The 26477-nt window shown below is 38.4% G+C and overlaps 1 protein-coding gene across 15 annotated transcripts in view; it reads right to left on the bottom strand.

The window, feature by feature from the left end:
- SLC8A1 (solute carrier family 8 member A1) overlaps positions 1-26477 on the bottom strand; it is a 364284-nt gene that overhangs the window by 55566 nt on the left and 282241 nt on the right. For 9 of the 15 annotated variants that reach the window (XM_029937883.1, XM_029937884.1, XM_029937886.1 and 6 more), the window contains 4 exons: positions 7490-7596; positions 4374-4394; positions 3918-3935; positions 3790-3804 (listed from right to left, as the gene is read on the bottom strand). In XM_029937883.1, coding sequence (XP_029793743.1) covers positions 3790-3804; positions 3918-3935; positions 4374-4394; positions 7490-7596 — 161 coding nt within the window. Of the gene's footprint in view, positions 1-3789; positions 3805-3917; positions 3936-4373; positions 4395-6838; positions 6943-7489; positions 7597-26477 lie in introns of all 15 variants that reach the window. The other 6 variants (XM_029937890.1, XM_029937891.1, XM_029937892.1 and 3 more) reach the window with 4 other exon arrangements.

Here is a 26477-nt window from a genome sequence, read left to right as displayed (position 1 = left end):
ACCAGAGCTTTGTGGAATTAGTAAATCAAACATCACATCCAGATGCACATATCACAAGCAGTGTTAGTTTGAGGATTGAGTTACTCCTACGAAGGCCACAGAAGTGAGCAAATAAATGGGGTAAGTGTTCTAGGAACCAAGCCAGATCATGTGCATTAACCCCACACTCCTCAGTAGGGGGTGCAGCTAGATTCCTGAAAGCATCAGAAGTGGAGTGTCCATGTCCTTCAAGTGACTGCTTCCAGAGTCATCATGAAACAATGGAAAGCACTTAGTGCAAGGACAGGTAGGCTGGTTTTGAAGTCCATTGGTGCCAATGACATAGCCTTGAGCAGGCTATTTCCCAGTTTTCCCACATGTACATGGGGATAATAGAACCTGCTCCAACCACATCATAGCTTTGTTTGAGGGTCTAGTAACCGCATCAGAGAACATGCTTATTTATTTTCAGGGAAGTCTGAAAGGAGAATGTTTTATCCACTGACAGGCTTTGTAAGGGTATGCCATCATCACAGTAATGATTGGGTTATCTGGGCCTAGGGTTTTCATTAAACTTCTGGCTCAGTTGACTGCTAAATCCACCTGCTATTAACTTCTACCAAAAGATACCTAGAACTGATGCGAAAATCAATGAAATTGGGAGTTGGTACCAACTCTGCCAAATGCTTGCCATCTAAGTTTGGGCAAAGCATTCTCTTCTCTGAGACTGAGTTTCCTCAAGTGTAAATGAAGCTAAAATTGAAGGGGGTGGTTACTCTCCCTTAGGTACTGGAATGATTAAAGTGTGTTAAAGTGTCAGAATTTTCATACTTTGGCTTCCTTAAAAAGCCACGTACCTTGTGAAGTCTATTGTATGATGAGAATAATATAATTTGGAGAGCAACTTTTACAGGAGTGTATTGACTTTTAATATATATAACTAACTCTATGGCTGCCTGTTTGAGGAATCAGACATGCCTCTCTCTTCTCCAAATTGAACCAGAATACTTAAATTTTTTAAACAATCCAAATTAATGTGCTCTAGTTTCCCCCTTCTGAGGTCCCCCTCATTTTTCATTTGACTGGAATTCACACTGATGGCATTTATGAGACACAGCTGGGCTTCGGATTGCAAAGGGGTTAAGATAAAGGTAAGAATGAAGAGGTTGAAAGGGAGGAAATGAAAGTGCTCGGATTAGGATGCTCATCATCAGTGGGCCAGGCTCTGAATCCAGATGGGTGATTGGGGTAGATTGATTAATCAATTGGTTAATCTCTTTCAACCTTCATTTCCTTCATATAAATGTGTGAGAACAATAATATCTTACTCCATAAGGTTGAAGATTAAATGATATACCGAATTACAAAATCTAAAGAGCTTTAATGTATAGGGGGTTATCATGTTTTATGCCAAAAAGATCAAGGAAGAATGAGATCATAGGTCCAAACAAAGGCCTTTCCATGAGGCAAGGTCTAGAAGCAACACATAAAGATTTGCAAATTCCAAAATCACCTCCAGCACTTAATGTCCACCACTAATGAAATCACTGAAATATATTGGGCTGTGGACCAAATGACTTTTTCAATTTCCATATATTTTGCTTCAAATTTAGATTTTCACACTCAGCTGCACAAGACCACAGAAAAGCTGCAGGCAGAGTCCAAGGGCTAGATTAATTCTTCTCTACTGCCCCTTCATCTTAAAGCCTTGACTTCAAAGCCTCAAAGTGACTTCAAAGAAAAGTTCTTTAGGCTGAAAGCTGCTTTTCACTGTGTAGACCTAAGTTTTAGAACCTTCCCCAGGGCATCTATAGAGAGTGGATCTCACGTATTCTGACCCAGCTCAGGAGAAGAAGGGTCATATAAAGTGAAAGGACTCTGCCAGTGTAGAGATTCCCAGAGAGTTTTGGAACATTCTCTTGTTCTAACTGTATCAATTTCAAGTGTTGGGAAGAGGTGGCAACAATAGAAAACCCACTATTTCAAATTAAAGCCTTAAGAAAGAATTTAATGAAGTAAGTACATGAAATGATAGAAATCTTTGGAAGAAGCGATTCCGTTCTCTTGAATGCAAGATGTTTCCAAGGCCTGAAATGTTGCACATTACTGGATGGGTATTTTAGAACATGATATGAACAATTTCTGGGAAAAGAAAACTAGGATCCTATTATTACCTAGACACTTAAAAGGGAAGATGTTTCAAGTGACACAAAAGGAAGTCCCTAAAAGCAAAATCCTGACCTATTCAATGATAAGGAAAATAGGACAATAGCTAAATACATCAACGTATTTTAACAAGGCATTCTGTAGCCTTGTTAGTGAAGATCTCATTATCAGGCTGCGTAGGATTGAAGGTGCTGCTAGACCCTACAATAGTTCTCTAATGCTTGACTTTTTAATTTTTAATTATTTCAGAAGCCATGAAGGCTGCCTTGCCCAATTTCCACCTCCCTCAAATCTCACAAGGATAAGCAGCTTATTGGGTGACAGGAATAGAGTATTTCCAAGAAGACTTCAGTGAGTTCAAACATGGGATGAGAAAAATAAGATAAAAGTTTTAAAAATAAATTTAAATTCCCACACTTGGATTCAAAAATAGCATCTTCAGCAGTGCACAATCAGGGAGACTTGACCGGGGAAGAGCTTCAGGTGTTCAGATTTTAAAAGCCCTCTATGAGGACTTGACCTGTTTAGCATTTTTATCCTTTTCAATTTCTGTGTCTCTGAGAGTCTATGGATCATTTCATCATTAAAGGCCTCGTATGGAGAGAAGTGGAGAGCAAATAACCCATTTGAAATTGCCCGCATTCAGAAAGTTCTGCTTTGGACAGAATCGTCCTGGAAGTACCTGATCATAAGTTTACACAAACAGCGGTTTCATTAGTCCCCAACTCCCCCACCATAGGATTTGCAAAACTGGAATTTTTGGAAATATTTCTCTCCTTAAGTATTTTGGTTTGGCTGATTTCAGAAAAAAAATAATCACACTATTGATATCGGCACAACATTTTGAAGTATTCCACGGCCATTAGGATGCCTTTAGAGATATCTTCAACCTGCAGCTTCAGACAAATCAAGCCTAGCATTTATTATTTCTGTCCCTCTCTAAATCTGCATAGATGATTTTGAAAAAATGAGGAAATGCTTAGGGTCAAAAGGGAGAATGCCATAAAGAAACATTTCCTCTGTACACAAGAAAATAGCTTTAGAGTTGTGTTTGAAATAGTTTCAATAATGTGATCAACACAGGATGGATATCAGTATGAATTTGAGAGTTTTAAACTTTTTGACTGGCATTTTGGGTGTTTAGAGAACACTTTGTAATGCACTGGAAGTGGCCATGTTAATAAGGCTCAAACTGAAGTCCCCGAACAGTGGCTCAGAGTGGTATGTGGGATGAGGGAAAAGGATGCTCCGTCCTCTGCTAACGGGGCATCATGTTTTAGTAGAAGCCTGAACTTGGGCCATGGAGCTGTCCTAGATGTCAATTCCTATGTTTCCTTAAGGTCAGCAATTGTCTTGTTTATTCTGGAACATCTGGCAGGGTACACTACACATTATCGGTGCTATGTGAAATTTATACACCAACGAGTATCAAAATGTGAGCAATTACAGGTTCTCCACACAAATGTGCATATACAGAAACACAACACACATTGTTGATGTGTAAAACGTTAAATGTGTAACATTAACAAGAGCACACCGTGTGCCACAGCTAAATGTTAATGCAGGTTACCTAAAATGTGGTTTTGATTTGATTTTTAAGGGCATTTTGGGGAACATGAAGAACATTAAAAAAATCTGTCTTACCATACAGGTATTTTCCTTCATAAAAGCAAATAAAAATGTAAAATGGTTTTAAAAAATATAAACAACATATGGTGAAAACAGAAAGTGAAAAAATAAAATTCAATGTTATTAGCTTTAAAAATTCATACCTGTTATTGTGAAGCCACCTAAAAAAGAAAAAAAGAAGAAATGTTACCATTTATTGAACTTACAATCTAAACAACAAATATTAGTGACACTGGCTGCCTGGCCACCCATCTAGGATGCAGAAACTTGCCAAATTATATTTATAATTAAGAAATAAATAAAAACATCTGCACATGATTTAATTGCTACTCATTCTTTTAAGATTAGGGGACTTAGTGCACAAATTTAATTCTTGTGCATACCTAAGCAATTACTGGTTTTTAGAAAGATTATACTAAACTAAAAATGGAATATAAACTATATGACCTACACAGAAATGAGGTCAATGGCCCTACACAACAATCTGGCTACTAAATCAACAGAAATAAAAGAAAAGTCAGAAAGGTACTGTATCACCTGACATTCATAGAAAATAACTTAGAAAAATGGAAAGGAAATGAAAGAAATGAAATGCTTACCAAGCTCATTCAATAACAGGGCTGTGAAAGAAACAGACAAAGACAAACACAGAATAAGAGACCAGATGAATAATGAAAGTAAGAGGAATATCAGCAGAAAGAAATCCAGGCAGATTTGCTTACAGTGGTGGGAGGCCACTGCTCACCTGGGCGCACCCCCAGGAAATGGGGCATCTGGGAATATTTCCAAATAAACAGTCCCGACACTAGGTTTTGCAAATGTGTGTGATTGATTACGTATGTATACAATTCACCTTATATGTTATTTCAGGGCACTTAATGAAACGTTTCTACTATATATGTGTATATATACTAAGCATATCTAGTTTATCACATAGAGTAGAAACGTTTTATGAAATTCATCTTAACTTTATTTGACTGAGTCTTCATCATTAAATATTGCCTGGGAGTTACTGAATTCAACGTCTGTAAGTCTTAAATCATCCAGGATTTCAGGTATGATACCTGTCGTTCAACGACAACAGAGAGAAGAACATCTGAGGAATTCCATTTTGGCCGCCCTGCCTGAAGGAGACTCTGGCGCTAGGTAAAACTCTCTTTGGAGGTTCTACTTATCTGGTATTCATTGGCCATCAAGGGATACTTATGTTCTTTAAACCCTCAAGACTTGAGTCTCAGGAATTAGCACTTATTTGTGTGTCCTTACCTATGACTTGTGCATATTATAAAAGTGCACAACCACAATAGTTCTTGTCGATCCATAATTCTGTGGAAACTGACAAGGCAAGTGGAGGCGGGGTGGGGCGGGACATCTTTGATTTGTCTTCCAGATTATGTGCTTTAAACCCAGACTATGCAGTGGCACTTTATTTTGGGGAAAGCTACCAAATTACTTCAGGAGTTGGGGGGAGGGATGCTACAATGTTACATTTCCAGCCCTGTTTTCCTGCTAATGGTAGTGGCATTAGAGGACACTTTCTAAAACAAGTCAGTAATTTTATTTATAGTGACAAGAATCCACGTGGAAAGGTGTGAAACCAGATAGTGATATCAAGGAATTTTAATTTGCTTTCACATGAGGGCATATTTTACTAAAATGGCAGTGGAAAGAGCTGTATCTAAGATGTTCTTCCTTTAGAAAGAAGACAGTGTTTTGGAGGAATACATTTAGAAGTAAGCGCTTTTTTCCTGTATGTTAATGAGGCATTTTTGATCCCATCTTTGTAAGAAATCAGCTCAGTTTTCCAAGTGGCTTTTCCTTCTGCCTACTATCTATGGAGCATATTAAATAGACCACATTAAAATGGGCCCCCAAAATGTTCCTGTATAAGTCAGGACATATACTTTTTTCTTTTTCTGATGAACTCTGAAGTCCATGAATTCTTTTAAATGTGAGATTAGATTTCCCCAAATGTTGAGTCTATATAGGAATAGACTATATTTTATTTTTTCCTTACACGTAAAAGTATAAATTTCTTACAAAGTAAATCTAATCGTCTCCTGTGCTACTCATCGATTGTGTGTATGCAGTGAGTAAAAGCTATTAATGTATAGAATGCTCATTTTAAATAATCCCTTTAAAATGGCCACTAGTCAAGGATAATTATATGAAGCTCTTGTAATAAATCAGAACAAAATATTATCTTTAAGGGTGGTATAAAACTTCTGCTTTTCCTTATCAAACATAGGCTGTAGAAAATAGATATAAAATGAAAGAGCAGAAAGAAATTGGCTTCTTTGTTCAAATATTTTCTAAAAAAAAGTAAGGCCAAATCAACTAAAAAAATCTAGTTATAAGGATACTGCTATTTATTTTTCTGTTTTACTATATATGTTAGAATATTGTCAATTCTATAAGGATCAAAACATTTGCGAGCATAAGGCTAGCTAGGCCATAAGCAAGGCCTTAATTCTTGTCTGCTTCTTGTCCCTTTTCAATGTCATATCTGCTAATATGAAAAATCTTAGGCCAAAGTGGATGCTACATTGTGTACAACAGTATTCTTCAAAGGTCTTTGTTCTTATAAAATATGTTTTTTGAAACCTGGGTTGTCTAAAGGAGCCTAATTACTGAATTATTTTGAAAGTTCCTATTAGTTGCCATTAGACTCATTGGTCACTAACTAATAGGCATTAAGTAGTCTTTATCACTAATGTTCAAGTGGAGATTTCGTAGTCAGAAGCACATTTTAGAACAGTCCCTGAATAGTGAATAACTGAACCCAGAAAGCATGCTTTTAGATCATTGCTTCTGAATTACAGAAATCTCTTACAGAATTTCTTAAGTCTGGTTTCAATCCAGGTTAGTGGGCATTTCCTGAAGAGAAGGGTCATTGCTTGGTGCACTTGTGAATGAGGGAAGGGGATGAAATTGCTAAAGCTTCCAAGGAAATAAAGGATAGTACTTGGAGCCGAGGAAGAGGAGAGAGTTAAGTGTGAGAGTAGGAGACACGGAGAGAGAAGAGTACAATTTCTCGCTGGTATGTCTTTGTATACTCTCACACCTGTCATTCCTCTTCTTATCCATTTTGGTTCCTCAAGCACAAGGGAGAAACTGCACTCTTTCTCATATTCCTCACGGTCAAATATTCTAATGGTAATGATCTTCCTGTGGGAACACAAGACAAAGGCAAAACAAATGGTTGGCGTCACACGCTCATGCTAGGTGTTCACCAAGCTGCATGTTACTGTGATGTTATGGAGGTTGAACTGGCAACACATGGACCTCCAGAAGTATGTAAAAGGGCATCGCTGCTGCCCCCAGCTGGCCCCGAGGACGTTTTCTTCCAATTTACCACTTTCACCAATTCTTCCTGCTTCATTTAGCTGTCAGGAAGTACCCCAGCTTAGAGAAGAGAAATCAGAAAGCCGGTTTCATTTTGGCATGCCAAACATTAGCACCATCTTTCCCAGGGTGGAGGCCTGATAGACTGCACTGAACATTCATTTTTTTCAGCCCTGCAATGGGCAGAATGGCCAGAATTGGCTGATGGAGCTACAGGCCGGGCCCGCTGTGGCCCCGGGGTGAGATCTATGCCCTGTTACATAGGTGGAGGGATGTGTGTGCTGTGAGTCACGTCTGAAGAGTGCAGGCATCCAGGGGAGGCACAGGCCAGCAGAAGCTGTTGGGCTCAGCCCTGGAGCAGCTTCCCCACCTTTCTTCTCACTCATCTCCACCAGGCGGGGCTCTCCAATCTCAAGGAAGAAGGTCTTGTTTTTCTCATACTCCTCATCATCAATTACCTTGACTGATATTGTTTTGCTGAAACAGAGAAGAATAGAAATTGACGAACAAGGGGAAGAGGAAGAGAAGAGAAGGAACATAGAGAAGAGGAAAGCAAGATTAACAAGCTGCACTTCTGGACAAACTTCCGTACTTCCAGAGAACCTTCTGTACTGTGACTTTGTTCTTCCAGAATGTGGGGTAGGTCTGCAAGATTGGAGAGGTCACCCAATGCACAGTTCCCCTGCCCAAGGCATGGAATGATTTTAGGCAGCACTCAGGACTAATAGGTTTATCATCATCAAGAGAAGGAAGAGTAGAGGAACACAGGTCACAGTAGTAAGAAAAAAATATTTATTTAGTAAATGTCTTCATCGCAGGATTGTCTGAGCTGTGCCCCCGGAATTCACTCCTTTAGAACAAATCAGTAAATCACATCAAAATATCAACAAGAGGTTATCCATGAGTGATTGGCTTATGGGTCATTTTGTTTTTGTCTTCATTCTGCTTTACTGTATTTCCAAACATAATATTTTATCAAAAAATTTTATTAGAGTAATAAATGTATAAGACCATCACAAAATAAAATCAAACTCTTATGTTACCCCACCCAATGTCCTAGCATCAGACTCTAATTCAAGTTAGTCAGATTTTCCACCTAGATCTCAAGGGGAAATGTTCATGTTTTATTTGTCTTTCTAAAGATGAAAGCCGAGGCCTCCCAATACCTGTTTTGAAAGGTGGGGGCTGAAGAGTCATGATGTAATCGATATTTTCATCCCTCCAAAGTTGAATTTCAACTCTTACAAAATATGCCATTTATACTATTTCAAACTCTACCCAGACACCAACGCATTTAGTTAAGAATTCTTCCTGTTGTCTATCCATTAGTACTTCTAGCCTTAGGATCCTCTGGTTGCCAGTGACTGACAGACAGTAGGACAAATGCAAATATTATGCAAATCTCAATTTCCCATAAGCCTGATGGCTCTGAAAAGAAATCCAATGTTACCTTCTAATTAAGAAGGGCTTAATTACTTCCTATATTACAATTTACTCAGAGTCCCCTAAACACTTGTTTGTCCTTGAAAAATATTTCTTTCCCAGTAACATTGGCCAAGAATGTTTCTGACTAAAGTTTTTGAAACAATGAGTTTACATAAACACACTTTTAATGTCATGGACATTGATCTTTGGGAACAAATTTTATAATCTTTTTTTCTTCTTCTAATTATTGACCAAAACCATCAAGTTTCATTTAGACCTATGTATGCCAAGGAACTTCAGTGTTCTTTCCTAGTATGAAATAAAGGTAGAAGTTGCTTTTAATTTTCTGTGTTTCCCAGTCCCTAATGCTAAATGCATAGTGTTACTTTCTTAGGTTAACAGTGTGGAAATGAGATCAAATGATTGTTTCTTGTCCTTTGGACCAGCTCTCTGTTCCTCAGCTAAAGAACATCTCTGGATGATGCTCATATCTAATTTTTCATTACTGAGGAATTGGGGTTCATAACAGTGTCTTTTCTATCTCAGCTGTGTTCTCAAAGACTGAAATACTAAGGCCAGATGAGCAGCTATAAATGACTAAAACAATAACCATTTTTAAAGAGTAGTTAGATATTTACAAAACTACCAACAGTGGGACCAAGTCCAACTACATGTATACATGAACAGTTCCTGTCTAACTTCTAGAATTGTTTTCTGGAAGTGACCCATACTTAGAGTGTGCGTGTATAAATATATAATAAAATCAGCCTGCCCTGACTACATTAGGATATCTGATTATTCCTCAATATCCAAAAGTTAACAATTATTAGAAAGAGCAAAAGAAGATGTAAGTAATGATGATACATGAGCTCTTTATTTCAGAACTGAATTTGATGTTATAAGTGAAATCATATTTATTTTGCAAAACCTGCCAAATGTCTATCCTCTTTGTCATCCTCAATGCATCAAATTTATGTATTTGGGGTATTAATTTCTATCTTTCTGCCTTACACTCATAAACTACAGTTGTACAATTCTACTAAAGCAGTCACCCATAAACCAAGTATGGGAAAGTGTTGATGGGCATGAGAAAGGCCATGTCACCATCTTCTGGACCTCATGGCCCAACATTCCTTATCAAGACAACTTCATGCTGAGGTACATTAAGCTGAATGTCAGGTTGCAATGCTCTTGCTTATATGACCTAAGAACATTTGACTCCTCTTTCTCCATCTTGCAGTACTAACCCATCCTAACATCTCATTTACATATATATATATTTTTTTTAGATTGCAGAAATAGAGCACAGTAGAGGTGGTTGGAGTGTCCTAGCTAATAGACTTAGTCTGTTTAGAAAAGACTACCAGTTTCATTCTCAAAATGCAACATGATCACTTATTCACAAATAAATAGAAATAACCAAATAACATTGTTTCATATCGTTGGTGAATTTAATCCTCTATTGTTGTAGTAGCTTTATTTCCTATACTCGGGACTATGAGAAATATAAAGCTTCACACAATTTGTATAATAAAATAAGCCCTGAAAATTTAGATTATCAATATTTGCTAGGTTCACAATCTTTAGAAAATGTTTCAGTATTTGATAACTGTGACACTGGAAAATCAGAGATGAAGAAAAAGAAAACAGTACCTCTGTAGGTGCCTGGCAAAGACATCTAACATAGATGGGACTTGCATAATGGCATATTATTTCAAAATCGTTAATAATACCATCAGTACTATTTCTGACAGAAGGAGCCATTAAATTATAAATAGATTGTATTAATAGGCAACTTGATTATTAAAGGACATTTCAGTCAATTTAAAGAGCAGGATAAAGTTAATCCTTATGAATTAGCCCTTGGAATCATGAGAAGCAAAAATCAGAAGAGATTGCTAATATTCACCTTTTACTTTTCACTCTAGCAAAGGCAGCAAAGGTGAACATAACTAATGTAATATTTCTTTTGAGAGAGGAGGAGCAGGCAGAAGAAGAGGGAGACTCTTAAGTAGGCTTCACACCTAGCGTGGAGCCCGGCAGAGAGTTCAATCCCAGGACCCTGAGATCATGACCTGAGCTGAAATCAAGAGCCAGAAGCTAAACCAACTGAGTCACTCAGGAACCTCCTAATCAATGTACTTTTCAAAGGAACATAGCCTTAGGCTGTCCCTTGCTCACTTTCCAGAGCCTAATGCCACTTCTTCCATTATTGGGGAAGTAACATGAGATGAGGTGGATTTGGTAAGGACTCCAGTTATCCTAGTTTTATAAGATGAGGAACACCTCTGTTCCCCATAATTCTGCAGTGGATATAGAATCTCAAGGATTGAAAGGACTAACGGCCCTCCCACTTGTTCTCCACCCTTCCCTCCATTGCCACACCAATCCATATTCAGAGGGCTTTTGCTCTATCATGAGGACTCCCTCTCCCTGAGAACACAGATTCATGTTGGCTGTTCTTTCGTTCTCTATACCAACGGGAAGCAAAGAAGTCAAACTTTTATTTCTTTATATCGACAGGTTAACTGAAACAAGACTGGAAGAGTCAGCCAGACACAGCCCTTCATCCAACAACAACACTTGTACTCTGATTGTCCCACTAAGAAACAAATAGAAAAACTGATGTGCAATTTTCAACTACCATAGTTATGAAGAAGGTCATGAGAACTTTTTGCTTGATTTTTTAAAAACATCTCTCTAAAGTTGAGTGTACTATAAAAATTACGTTTTCTGGAAACTAGCAAAGCAGTTACAAATCTTATAACATTAAATAATTTCTCAATATGGCCAATTTTTTTTATAGAAATACATCTTGGTTCCATTCCTAGGAGGGAAGAGAATTTAAGAAAGATCAATTTATTTAGTGGAAATATGCAGGTCATTCTTTTTTATTTCTTTGCAGTACTTTTTCTCTTATAATAAACCAGCAACTATTTTGACCTCCCAGTCTCTCTTATCTTATAGGTCTCAAAAGACCCCCAAATCTTACAACATTCGACTAAGGAGTTTGTGTATCTGGTGGTGACTCAGGCAGATGGTGGGAAGGAAAGAAAGAGGTGGCTTTCTTACGGAAGGTAAAAAAAAAATCTCTTTAAAATATATTCTGATATCTCATCAGTGAGTCAAAGTAGCATCAAGGCCCCTTTTTCGATTTCAGCCTCAATTTGCCCTTCTGTGATTTCTTGTTCTCAAGACTATTCTTGATTTTAGGAAACATCAGAAAAAGAGGAGTCTGGGAGATTAAAGAGAAGGGACTCTACTTTTAAATCCCCATGCAAAAGATTATAGTGAGGATTTCACATATTTTGATACTCCAATGGCTATTTTAAAAGTTATTTTTAAAAAACCCTAACTCTCTTTAGGCATACTGAGAGGTCATGAACCTATGAGCACTTTACATTTCTTAATTCACCTGTCTTCATAACAACCCTAGAAGTAACTTCTGTTGCTTACCATTCACGGAAGAAACAATGACTCAGAGAAGTTAAGAAACTTCCAAGGTCACAGAGTGAGACTCCTATGACTGGCTTCAAAGGCCAATACCTTCAGTTATATGACCCACAAAGTTCCTTATTCATTCAGCTGTGCAGTATTTTTATGACCACTTTAAAGGATCTGGATCATTATTTTAAATTAATATAGAGGTTTATTGTTTTATCTTTATGTTAACATGGACTGCCTAGATTAGCAATGATAGAATTTCAATTCTATTTTTAAAAAGAGAGCTACACATATATTTTATGATGGCTGTCCTAAAAAGTGGAATCTTTGAGGAGATAAGGTCCTATTAGAAGTAATTGAAAAGTGCCATGAATATGTAGGGACGCACCAATTCTGAGAACTTTGAGCCACCAATGAGTAGCCTCAGCCTCATGGAGAGGCATGTTGGAGGCTTGTTAGAGCTTCAGAATCCCAGCCCCACCCCCTAGCCCCACCAAATCAGATCTGCATATTAACAAGACACCCAGATGACATTATGCATGTTAAAGTTTGAGAAGCAGGGACCTAGAGAAGACAATGTGTTTTCTTTTATTAACTCAAATAATGAATTAAGAGGCTGGTAATCACTGGGCTTATGTTTTGGTTCTGTCTGTATATTAGAATCAACATGTGGAGCTTTGCAAACTTTGTGTGGGGCTCAGCACACTCAAAAGCAGTGAAATCAAACACTGGTTGTAGGGCCCCAGCGGGAAAATAGTTTTTAAGAGTTTTTCAGGTGATTCCAATATGCAGCAGGGGCTAGCCACTGGTTAATGGGAAGCGAGAACATATGCCTGATGTTTAAAAGAATGCATTTAATAAAGAATAGATAGAATTGTGAAAAAGTCAGAGTCAAACTAAATTTCAGATCTAATTAGCAATCTAGACTGAAATATGGGAGAAACATTTTGCTTCACCAAAGTGGATTATATGGAGTATTTAAATTGCTTCTTTCTCCTCTGAGGAAATGCTGGTCTCCTCAGGCCACCTGATGAGTATAGGTGAACAAACACTGTTAGCGTTCAGGCAGCGAGGTTTACACGCACACGCAGTGGCTTCCTTCCCAGCCAAGCGACGCAACTCTGGTGATAGGCTTTTACACAATGGAAGTTCTACTGGAACAGTAGAGAGAGAAGGATTCCAGTTGCCACAGAAGACAGGAATGCCTCACATCCCCACTCTGAGAGAGCTTCTGAGCCATGTCAGGGAAAGGCATGTTTGTGAACTGGAAACTCTCCACATTAGGGCCACCATACTTAGACTCAAAAAAGAAGGGACCCAGGATTGATCACATCTGAAGGGAAAAGATGTGGCAACTTCTCTGACTACAGAGTGATGTCATCAGGTGAGGCAAATTTGAAATTTAATGGCTTTGGGATAAACTCCCATTACTCAAAAGGACAAGCCGACTGAAAAATGGGCAAAGGATCTGAATAGACATTTCTCCGAAGAAGATCAACAAATGGCCAATAAGTATGTGAAGAGACATTCAACATCGCTAGTTAGTAGCGCAAATGCCAATGAAAACAACAACCCACTAAGGTGGCTACAATAAAAAACACAGGTAATAACAAATGTTGTAGAGAATGCAGAGGAATTAGAACTCTCTTACACTGCTGGTAGTAATGCAAAATGCTGCAGCTGCTCTAGGAAAAACCTAGCAGTTCCTCTGAAATTAAAAAACAGAGTGACCGTATGACCCACAATTCCACTTGTAGGTATATACTTCAGAGATTTAAAAACATATGCCCAAAAATGTGTACATGAATATTCACAGCAGCATTATTTATGAAAGCCCCAAGGTGGAAACAACATAAATATCTATCAACTAATGAGCAAATAAACATAATGTGACATCCCTACACAATGGAGTATTATTCAACAATAAAAAGAAATGAAATTCTGACACACACTAACTGAAGGGTAGCAGAATATGCAGCCCCAAACTATGCCACTTTGGTATATTGATAATTTTGAGCAATAGGCACTCAGAAAACAGTGGATGCAGGGAAAGCCTTTCTCTGAACTCTCCTATCTGCCTAAAGGCAGATGCTCCTAAAGGAACTGATTGTCACAGATCCCCTCCCTGTGAGTGTCATCAGCCCTGACCACAGGAGAGGAGACTGGAAGTGGATGTCACATCCTGACAAACTTTGTCACAAACTGTCATACCTCCCATCTGTTCTTCTCAGGATCTTTTCATCTTTTTAAAAATCAGCTACTTTCCCCTAAGAAACCTACCTTCCCCCACCCCTCTCCCTACTAAGATGGTATTTAAGCCTACATTTAAGCTACCTTAGGGAATAACTAATTTTTCCCTTGTCTCTCACGTATGCATGAAGTATACATGTTAATAAGTTGTTATATTTTCTCTTTTTTTACCTGTCTTTTGTTACATGGTCTCAGCCCAGAACTCTAAAAGGTAGAGGGAAAATTATTGTTGCTCCTCTAAACTACAATGGATGGACCATGGAAACATTATGCTGAATGAAAGAAGCCAGATACAAAAGTTCTTATATGATATGTTTCATTTATAAGAAAAGTCTAGAACAGGCAAATCCATAGGGCCAGAAAGTAGATTAGTGGTTGCCTAGGGCTGAGGTCTGTGGAGGGTAAATCTATGGTGGCTATTAATGGGTATGGGTTTTCATTTGGGGGTGATTAAAATGTTCTACATTTGATTGGACCAATAGTTACACAATTCCGAAAACACACGAAAACTCATTGAATCACATATTTTAAGTAAGTGACCCTATGACATGTGAATTGTATCTTAATAAAGCTGTTATTATTATTATTTTTTTTAAGCAAGCTTCAGGATAAATCCCAGTCTTTAGAAAGAACTGTTTCTTGGGTGAGAAAATGTTGTGAGAACGTTGAGGCTTTTTGGTACGGAGTTTCAAACTTTGCTGGTCCTGCCAAACAGAAAATGGGAGTGCTGCATGCCAGAGACAGGGAGAGACATCTGCCCCAAAGCTTAGGCACCATTGCTCAGTCTGTCAGCACCACGGGCCCTCAATCCATCCCTTTCCCTAGGTTTCCTCACAGAATCCTGCCCTCCGGGATCAAGGGTTATTGATGCTCTACTTTGACAGGCTAAGCATTTCTGGTGGCTCTTACCTCAGGCCTGGCTTCCTTGGCTGGTTTCTTTTCCCCAAAGTACAAAGTATCATGAAATGTCAGAAGTGGCATTTCCTCCATGGCATTTATTTAAGAAGAAAAGGAAAGGACTGTAATCATAGGTCATGCCGCTGCCCCTTGCTGAGTCCATAGCCCTCTCGGTGTCACCTCGGGCATTCTCCAGCACCGGGGTTGACATTGATTGCTCTCTGCCTACAGGGAAGGAGGAGTTTGCTATGGATTGCCTTTGTACGCTTGGTTTAAACTCCTGGTCCATTTTAAGCTTTGTTTGTTTGTTTTTTTCCTTCAAAAATTGATTTGATGAGTTATTTGGAGTGAGGGAGAGAAAGCAGCAATCAGAGAGGACCCATGCATATATTCTCCCCATTTTCCATAAGTGACCCAAATCCACTCCCCTAATTAACATTCCAAATAGGATAAAACAGGCTGCTACTCAGATTATTTTTAATAATGTTTTCCCATCCTTTTTAGATTAGGAGAAACTCTGGGTATGGATTCGCTTGGGAATTTGTTCAAGGTCCCACGCTAAGATGGGTCGTAAAGGAGGGGCCAGGTCATGACTCGAGCTGTTGTTTCCTTTGTTGCCGAGTCAGGAGCATCACCCTGGGATGTGGATTATCCAAGTTCAGTCGTACCTTGGTTCAGCCACTTCCTACTTAAGGTATTTGGACCAGCTCTGGCATCCTTCTAAACATCAATGTCATTGTCTATCAAATGGGGATAATAAAGCTCCCTTCATAGTGACTCATGTTCAGTGTCATGATGATCAAAGAGGGGGTGTCATCATTCACCATCTGGAGATGATACGACTTTCACAAGTAGTCACGAAGATCAAATAACAATGCATACAAAATAATTTTGCAAAGGACTCTAAAGTGTTAAGAACAGTAGCTATCAGTAGTCGAAAAGGAGTGGCTTACTCTATAGTTCTTACTTGCCTGTGTACCCAGTCACCTCAAAAGGGGCAGTTGGTAGATGGTGGAGGTGGAGGTCAGGAAATATTTGATGGAGTCACAGGCCATACCCTCGAATTCACTCTCCTATGTAGCTTGGAATCACAGTCCATATCATGTCCTACCTAGTGCAGAACCCTAAATTCAGAGAAGGGGCATAAGGGCGAGTGTTCAGCTTCCCAGTCCCCCCCTCTGCTAGATCCTCTTTTACCACATCAGCTCGTTAGTCGGAGGAGACTGAAATCATGCATTTCTGGAGCTCCTGCTCTGAAGCAGAGGTTGACAAACAAGGATAATACTGTTCGGTAATTTAAATAGACTCTCTGAGCTTGAGAGTTGCTAAAGTAGCTAAACGAACGGAATTTTTTGGGAGGGCTTGTCATCCATGCACTGATCTCCACATTATCAAGTGGTAATTGAAATGATTGCTTCAAGCAAGGCAAGAGGCAGGGTCAGTAAAATCCTGCTATTCTCTCGGGATACCCATAGAATTTTACAGAGCACTGGATCAGGGGTTTTCCAATGGCAGTTTGCCCTATTTTATTTTTTTTCTGCTTACTTTTGTAACTGAAATGCAACCGATTTATTTTGTCCATATGCAAAATAGGAACAAATGCAATGCATTTTTGGTCTTTCTCCTTTCTGCATGGTTAGCTTTAGTCTCAAAAGAAAAAAAACCTGTGAGCTCACTTCCTGTCCTGTGCTGGTTGACCCCTTGGAAGAAACATTGCCAGGACCCTGGAATTATTGCTCCAATAAATTAGAAGCTAAGAATTCTAGGATCCCCCAGGGTTTGATTCTATCATGGCAGGCTAGTGTGAAAACCACATGAGTAAAGCTTTTCAGAGAAAATGGTATGAATGTGTTAAAGTGACCGTACTTTTGTGATATATAAAATCTGTGCCTTACCATTGCTTCACTGCTCTGCAGTTAATAAACTGCAGTCGTGAGGAGGGTAAAGTCATAAAGATCCTGGGTTTGTTACCTAAATGTACATGCTGACACAATTTGTCAATATAGTGCAAAAGAAAGTGGATCGAACATTGGACATCATGTTGAAATACATGAAAACAGATCTTTGGTTTAAATGTTTATAAATTGTTCAGAATTACTGGCATTGTGCAAGTTCCACGAGAGAGACAAATTTCACAAAATGATGAAGGATTCTCAGCATCTTGAAACTGTTTCCTTAACATGTCAGGACGGCTTAATTGTCCACCATCTGAAATCTTTACTGTCCTCCATAAAAAGAACGCAAAAGACCAAATTCTCTAGAAAATGTTGTTTTGACAAATCCCTCAAAGTCGAGGATGATGTTGAATACTTTGTGGCATCCAAGCATCCTATCAACTGAACACATAAACATCTTTGGTTCCGTTTTTGAAACTTCTGTCAAGTCCTCAATTTATAAATTTTTTTATAAGAAGCCTTTATAAGAATTTGAAATTAAGTGAAATTGATGCTGTTGAATTGCAATGAAACTTTTGGGTTCCCATCTTTTCAAAAGCTCTCCTCATATTGGACATTTTAAACATTCCTGGGTTATTACTTAACTCTCTCCAGAGATTATTTCTGCCTTTGTCAAGATTCTTTGTTCAAAGTAGAGTTTCCCTGGAAAACAGTGGAAAGATTTCACTCCTAGAATGTTACAGAACAGCAGCTAGTGTATGCTGAAAGCCTTTCTATCCAAAGGAGTCCAGCTTTAAAAATAGAACATCATGAAATAAAGCTGGGATTTCTTATGTTTTTTATTCACATACTTTCTCTTTTCCTTCCTTCCCTTCCTTTCTCCATGGACACAATAATCAATGCCAAATCAGTCTCTCTCTGCAGGCGTTCATATAAAATATTCGAAAAGACAGGATGCCAGATATTTTCTTGAATAGAGCCAATAATAATAATGAGTGAATTGTTGCTGAGTTTTGTACTTCACATTTCGATTGCATGGCTAATATTTTATTGCTATGTTACATCAGGTTAAGCAATCAATCTTTATGTGTTTATACTACATATTTTAGTTTTGCATTTCACAATGGGGGCTTATTGATTTATAAAAACTAAAACAATAAATAATAATATCTGTTGACTACTTACCCAGTTGGGTGTAATGTGAGAAATGCAAGTGGGGCTCTGGTTTGTTTCTACTGAAGGTGTCATGTAGGAAGCTCTCCAGAAAGTCTGTTAAACTAAGCTGATGTTCATTTATTTCCATAAATAACATAAGCATTAAGGCTAATCAGGACTTGGTGACTCTGACAGTGGCCCTGAGTGATTTCACAATACGGGTGGAAAAAAACGACCTCCTAAAATGCTTTCTTCAGAAAGGGAATCAGGTTGCAAACTTCTCCCTCTGCCATTTATTAGCTGCACCTGTGTGAGTTATTCTTTCTAAGGCTCAAGCGCCTGCTCTGGGAAGTGGTTATAATGATGGTATTTATCTCATCTGATTGCTGCAAACAGTCATTGTGATAATACATACAAAATGCTTAACACACCGCCTTACCACAGAATAGCTATTCCTATTATGACCATGATCAATACTGTGTCAAGTTAAGAACTGGGACTTTTGGGAATAAACTATCTATAACTCCTGCAAGTGACTTTACGTGTCCATTTTCTCATCTATAAACATGGAATAATTATATCTATGTCATAAGGTTGAGAGGATTATATAGAAAAATAGAATAGTAAGCAATCAATAAATGATGGTTATCAAAATCATTATTATGGAGACCATGGAGAAGACCGACTAGGAGCTAAAGTATTTCAGTAAAGGTTATTTACTGACATCAAGGGATAGGTTAGTAGAAATCGATAATACAACCTTTTTTCTTTTAAATCAAATTTTCAGTGTCTATCGTTGGCTTTTGCTTTCTCTGATAATCTAGAAAAAAACTTGATTCTGAACAGAATTCTGTCATTGGTCATATGAAATATCAGCAAGTCTGTATTTCATGGGTTCTTTTTCACTAAATACAATTAAAATAATATGAATTACTTTCAGTTACTTGGTGTTCTTTTTCATAAGTTATTTTTCCTGCCTATCAAAATAATACTTCCTCATTGTTGAGAATTTGACAAATACAGAAATGAAGAAAAATAAAAGTCATCCATAAGCTCACCACTAGAGATCACCATTTAACATTTAAAAATGTTTACTTTTAGCTTTTAACATATACAGTTACATAATTTGGACTCTATGTGTGTGTATGTGTGTAAATAAAATTTGGTTTTATGATTTTTCACTTAATGTTCAACATTTTGAACATTTCCCATGGCATAAAATATTTTAAAACTTTCCTTTAGAAGGGCCTAAGATATTCCATGAAATGTCTTTGCAATAATGTAATTAGTTCTTTATGAATGAATTGTGGGCCATTGTTTTTCTCTCTACTGTCCCTGTCTATCTAGACTGATCTATATTTTACAGGGAGAAATAAATAGAACAAGCCAAAAATATTATGAACTTTTGATGTTTTCCTATGGATGCACTACTTGGGATCTGTTCTGTCAGGAGTGAATGTTTATTTTCCCTGTAATTTTCTTTATATGCTTGGGTCCCACTCTGGACTCTTACCCCGGGTGGTAACCTTCCTCAGCTCCATTTTCTATTGGCCTTTTTGGAAATTCTTGTCTGCATTCTGCCCTGTAGAAAACTCATACATCAATTTTTAAAAGGGGAAATTCTCTTCTCAGTCATTACAAACCGTCTGGCTAGTTTTGCTGGAAATTTTTTTCAGGAATCATCTGCCAAAGTTGTTTCCCTAGAAGGCCATTCTGGCTACCTCACTAAGCTCCCATTTTTTCTGTAACAAATAATTCCTCATGCTAAATCACTTGCAAATACCCACAGTTATGCCCTTTCCCTAATCATCCACTCCCGTTTGTCAGCAGAATAGCATTAGTCATTTTCTACTCAAATTCAGCCCTTGGCTTCCCCAACGCCCCACCCTCCAGGCTAGAAGCATAATCTCGCAATCCTCCACCTCAGAAATTTCTCTCTTCACCTCTCATTATACAGGTGAACAAACTGAGACTTTCTGACATTGGCCAACACCTCAAAACTAGAGGATCCCAGAGTCAGGATTAAAATTCCTCTCCAGACTTTCAGTCCACATCTGGTATTTATTTACTCTGCTATCGTCCTACTGGTTTTCTTCTCTGGTGCTGCTAGGATCCAATTCACCACTCTTTGTAGAAAACCTCTCCTTCCCTCCTCTCTTTTTAATGAACTAAAAACGAATGCTGGTAACAGAAGGAAACGCATGATTTTCTTTGTTAACTCCCTGCCTTTTTTTTTTAAATCATTGTCTGTCATGCTGATGAATGCTTTATAAATTAAATGACCCATCTGATGGAAACATGGACTTCCTGTAGTAAGGATGACTGTGTAGAATGTGATCTGGTGAGTCTTTGACATGAAAACGGTCTGCAACATACACAGAGACGCTAAGTGAAGGATAAATCAAAACCATCCCATAGTCTGATTTGTATCCCAAGCCTTCTAGGCTTCATGTTTAGCAGTTGTTCATCTTTGCATTTTTCTCTGCTTCCTTACTTCTTCCACCAGAATCATGAAATACCCCTATCGGCTGCTTCATAAGGAAAATCTATTTGCACTGAGATGAGATTGGTCAGTAATTCTGTGTATTTTTTTCCACTGAAGGAATATAATTCAATTTCTTAAAAAAAAATATTTTTAGAGAGAAAGCACAAGCAGGGGTGGGCAGAGGGAGAGGGAGAATCCCAAGCAGGTTCCACACAGGGCTCGATCCTAGGACCCTGATATGACCTGAGCCGAAATCAAGATTTGGATGCTTAACTCACTGAGCCACCTAGGCACCCCAAATATGATTCAATTTTATGGGGGACCCTAATTTCTTAATTCAAAGAGAGTAATCATGGAAGGAATTAGCTTTGCAGCAACGCAGGGAGCCAAAAACACTCCGAGTAGTGTGCCTCTATGTGGTGAAATACTTCCTGAATGTCTCATCATGACCAGGTAAAAATTAAAAGTGATGTAAACTATGAATCAAAAATTATTACCAGCGAAATATCAAAGGCCTCAGAATGCCCCCTGCTTTCTGCTGCTGCTTTCCACTCTCTGCAAAACAATGATTCACCGGCTGTGGACTCTCACTGAACTCTTCATTCTCAGCACAGCACTTATTTGGATGTTCAAATCTTTTTCAGGTATTCTACTTGGTTTAAAACTGCACCAAACAGTTATCATTTTGGAGCTCAAATTCTTAACAGGAAGGACCCAAAGCCCTTTATAAGTAATTATTGCAAGAGAAAATCAGCAAGAAGACAATTTAGCCTCCTATTGATGCCAGCAATTTAAAGCTTAATATCAAAATTAACCAAAACCAGAATAGATTTTATTGGCTTTGAACTGAAACTAGGTTTTTTCTTTTTACCTTTTATGTTTTTTGTTTGTAATGGGAGCTTTCCCCAGTTAGACTTTACAGAACCAGAACAGGTTTACAGAATGCAAAATAAAGCCATTGTTTAACAAAATTGAGCCACTAGACCAAACACAGTGAGAAGGTACTTGGTGAGCCATTCTTGGATTGATTATAGGGCTTCTGATGAGATGTATTTAAAGTGCACATTGATTTTAGGAGGAGATCGACAAGTCAGCTTTTAATTTTTTTATTTTGTTGTGGATTGTATGTTGTTCACAGTTAGTACTCATAAAGCAAATCTTCACTATTATTTTGGCTTTTGACCCAGACGTAATCTTACAGGGAAAGGTTATTATTGTTACGACTTATGCTATTTCACCAACTCTCTAGAAAGTCCACATTTTGGTTCAGAGAATCTGGTAGGTCAAAGGGGACACAGATTGGCATTGGCATTAACTGATTTATGACTTATAGCTCCAAAGATATAAATGTAACAGCTCTTACAGTAGCATGGCCTTGGTCAAGTCACTTTCCCTCTCCAAATTTCAATTTCATCAAATGTAAAGTGAGAACCCCAGAGGGCTGACATGAAAAACTAATGAAATAAGGTATATGAAAGAATGTTTCATACTTAAAGTATTTTCAAATGCTGCTGCTTTTATTATTACTCTCTAACGGAATCTTCTCATTTTACAACTGAGCAAACTTCGGTCTCTTAAATTGTTTTTTAATGTTTATTTGTTCTTGAGAGAGAAAGGGAGACACAAAATCCGAAGCAGGCTCCAGGTTCTGGGTTATCAGCACAGAGCCTGATGCAGGGCTCGAACCTATGAACCATGAGATCATGACCTAAGCTGAAGTTGGACGCTTAACTGACTGAGCCACCTAGGCACCCCAAACTTTGGCCTCTTGATTCCAACCATCTTTCCATTAAAGCTTCCTTAGCTCCAATCTAAAAATATATATAGCATATTAATCTTAATATTCCAATATTCATTTTGGAAAGTAAGAGCCTACTCTGTAAACAGAAAGTCAGTAATATCTGACCTCTATCCATGGATCTCCTTTCAGAGTTATATTTTATGTTTATATCACTAAACCTTTTTTAAAATATAGTTTATTGTCAAATTGGTTTCCATACAATACCCAGTGCTCATCCCAACAAGTACCCTCCTCAATGTCCATCACCCACTTTCCCCTCTCCCTCACCCTCTATCAACCCTCAGTTTGTTCTGAGTATTTAAGAGTCTCTTATGGTTTGCCTCCCTCCCCATATCACTAATACTTAGAAATTATACTAGCAGATAAAGTTGACTGCTAGAATGTGAACTAATACTTTCTTAAATATGTATTATGATGCTCTCCTATTGGATTTTAATACTTCTATTAACTTTTATCTTGTAGAATTGGATTTAACTCATATTAATTATAATATGTGGTTCATTTAGTAAAATGAAGAAACAAGGGAAACATAAGAGTACATCTCATGGACTGGTTTGTGTATCCTGAATAAATCCTACTAATTCAGTAGAAAGAATAATTTTTCAGTATTTTGCACTAATGAGATCAGAAAAGTTTATTTATGAATTTTCTCATCCATATTAACTTGCTGTCTTGGTGTAACAACATTCATAAGCCCTGAAAAATTTTTCTATTAAGTTGTCTTTTAGTTTCTAGAATGATCAAAATCCTCTCCATAATTTTAACTAAATTTCTTCCATGAGGTCAGACTTCCTGACACAAATATTCAAAGGTTAGTGAAGCCATAAAAGCACAGTTCTGGGTCTTCAGAGCCAGATGTAAAATCTTCTGTCTAAGCCATCTATACTCAATAGTAACCCTGCTGCCAAGAGCCAGGATCCCACTGGGTACGTCATGTGCATTTCTTATGACAGTGAGCATAGTGACGGCACAAGGTATTTGCTTGATAGACATTTGTGATGATACAGCTATTCTCATTGCCCCACGTTTGTACTTGACTTTGTGTTGCTTTACCAAGGCCTCAGAGATTTCTCGGTATAAAGCAGCCCACATATTGTTTAGATGAAAAGATAGGCTTCTTAGTGTACATTTGGCCATGAGAGGGAGCAAAACGAGCAGTGTGTAGGTGATTCAAGCTCACGACTTGGACCTCACTGCAAAAGGCCAAATGAAGTAATCAGGCACACCCTTTAGATTCCTCCAGTGTGTTATTCTGTCCAGTCATTCCACAGACCTTCACCTCACAGCCAGCTTTGCATCAGGCCCAGGTTAGGTGTCAGGGATATAAAGAAGAATATGAATCTACAACTCAGAGGGGTGTCAGGCATGCAAACCAAAGACCACCTGCCTCCTTATGTGATGCTTACTTAGCAAGGGCTCTGTGCAGAGGAAGCTCAAAGGGTCGGGGAGTTTACAATGGCAGGAATAACTGGGCTGGGCCTTGAAGGAAGAGTAGAGTTTTTCAGGCATAAATACATTTAAAGCTCAAAGACAAAAACAGGAAAGCAAACAAACTTGGTGCAAATAACAGAGTAATGAAAAGGCGTGCAAAGCGTGTGGTGCTGTTGAGCTCCTGTTTTTGTGCTCTCCTACATGCAAGAGGGTTGATGGAAGATGAGCCAGGAAAGAAAGCTTAGGAGAAATGCTTAGGGTTAGGAGAAATACTAAGTCATGTGGGCATAATTGTAACAAGGACCCAATGGGCCACTTAGATTATGGGTTGTCGTGATCAATTTTGACCTTTAGGACAATCGATCTTACTGAGTAGAGCTTGTGTTGTAGAGGAATAGAAAGACGATGAAGGAGAGGGCAGGGAAGCAGCCATGGAGAAAACGCTGGCTCCTGGATGGGCAGAGCCGAATGTCCCTGCTGGAATGGGTGGTCAGGTACCCCGCCAGCAGCATGTTTTGAGAAACTGGCCCCCAGCCTCCAATCTAGGTCTGTCAGAGCTAAAGAAATTGAAATTGCTTTAATGTTTTGATTTCTTTTCTCCATCTTCTCCTTCCTGAAAACTTGTCTGTGGATTAGAGAAAACAAATTGAAATTCCATGAAATGGTCTCTCTGCACTCCTTCTTTCTCTTGCAACAATCAATTTCTTACAGCAAGGTGAAGGTAGTAAAATACAAATTCTTCTGGAGAACTTAAGATTGTAAAACTGACCTGATTTTCATGAACAGAAAATCTAATTATCTACCATCAGTTCAGGTCTGAGCACATAGTTCATTTTATTTTTTTATCAGGTGTGAATGGTTTTGGCAAGCATTTTGACAAAATATCTACATGTACACACTGAGTTTTTAAACGAAACTATCAAAAACTGAAGTCTCAGGTTAATGAATTACATGGGAAATTGCTATCACATTACATTATCTTACACAGTATTGGCAGGAGGACTGGTGAGAGAATTACAACCCAAATGATGTAATGAAATGGAAATTTACAAGTTGGGGTATAGGAAAGGGTAAAAAGAATATCATTCTTCTGATACAGTGGGCAGTCACTAAGAAAAGTGATTCTCAGGTTACTTAGCAGGCTGTGTGTGTGTGTGTGTGTGTGTGTGTGTGTGTGTGTGCAAGCATGCACGGAAGAAAAAGAGAAACAGAGAAAGAGAAAATAGAAAGAATAAAGAGTGTTGAGGTCTATGATGAGAAATAGCAATTTACTACAGGAGGCAAATGAGATATAAGAAGATTGAAGGCATGAATAAAATGACATCTGCTCCTCACTCTTTGTTTAGGTGGGCAAGAGCAGGGAGAGGTTGAAGGCAAAAAAGATAACAAGAGTTCAGCAGCAGCAGATGCTGTTATGTCTGAGGACCAGGCCTGATTCATCACAATGGGGTGAACCAGACTAAAAGACAATGTGACTGAAACAAGATCTAGCCCACTGGACAGAGCAGGGGGCTGGAAATGACAGAAGCTGTACAAATCAACCCAAAGGGAGGAGGCCCATTCCAACGCAGCAGAACATGGCACCCAGAATGTATGGAAATGGCAGATGGAAGCCTGGCAAACCACTGTGTGGGATGGGCAAGAAAGCATGGAGCTGAGCGATGTAGACTCAAGGAGAAAACAAAACTGAGAGGCCTGACAAAGCACTGCACACAGCGTCACATGGCAGAACCCTGTTCTGAGAGAGGTACCAATCCTCCAAGAGAAATGATTGCCGGAAGGATGGGTCTTCATTAAGATGAGGTAAAGTCCTATAATCAAGACAGGAAGACAGAAACAAAATAAGAAACCAAACCTGACTTTCAGATAGATTTTGGAAGCAGTTTATTGGTTTTTTTGTTGTTTTTTGGTTTTAGTTTTGTTGTTGTTGTTTCTTTGAGTGCCTGGGACAATTTGTAGCAATTTCACAGTGTTTGGTAAATTACAGACTGGACTATTGGTACTGGAGAACAGGTCAGAGTCTGATGCTCAACAAGCTTATTGTGATGCTGAGGTCCAGGCTAGGAGGGTTTCTAAAATCCTCCTAGGAATCCTCCTGGGGCTGAGAAAGCTGGGCGGGATTCCTAGTCCAGGGTTGTGGAGATCTACAAAAAGGGGATAAAGGGAGAAAAAATTTGGAGAAAAAAACTGCAGCCACCACAATATCTTTCCCTGGACTCTTTCTACCTGCTTCCTCCAAAATCTCTTCTGTATGGTCCTATATTGTTTACAACTAGAATACATTTAAATAAATGGTGTTTCCAAGGGTCTAAGTATGGGAGATAGCTGACATAATAAAATGGAAGGCTAAGGAATTTTGTGTGGAGGAGATAATAAACTCTGATCTTGGTATATTTAATCTAAGCTATGATGGGAAATGTAGTACCCTATGTGTGGAATATGGGCCTTCAGTGTTGAGGAAGTGTCTGGATGAAGGCATTCTCTATATTTGCCATGAATATTGAAACAGAAATTGAAGCCATTCATGTGAGCTGATAAAGTTTCTCCAAAGGAGTGACCTTAGAAAAAAAAGTCA

This window comes from Suricata suricatta, chromosome 4 (genome assembly GCF_006229205.1).
Source record: "Suricata suricatta isolate VVHF042 chromosome 4, meerkat_22Aug2017_6uvM2_HiC, whole genome shotgun sequence".
Classification (NCBI taxonomy): domain Eukaryota; kingdom Metazoa; phylum Chordata; class Mammalia; order Carnivora; family Herpestidae; genus Suricata; species Suricata suricatta.
Note: the sequence above shows the minus strand (reverse complement) of the source record. Positions and strands in the feature narration are given on the sequence as shown.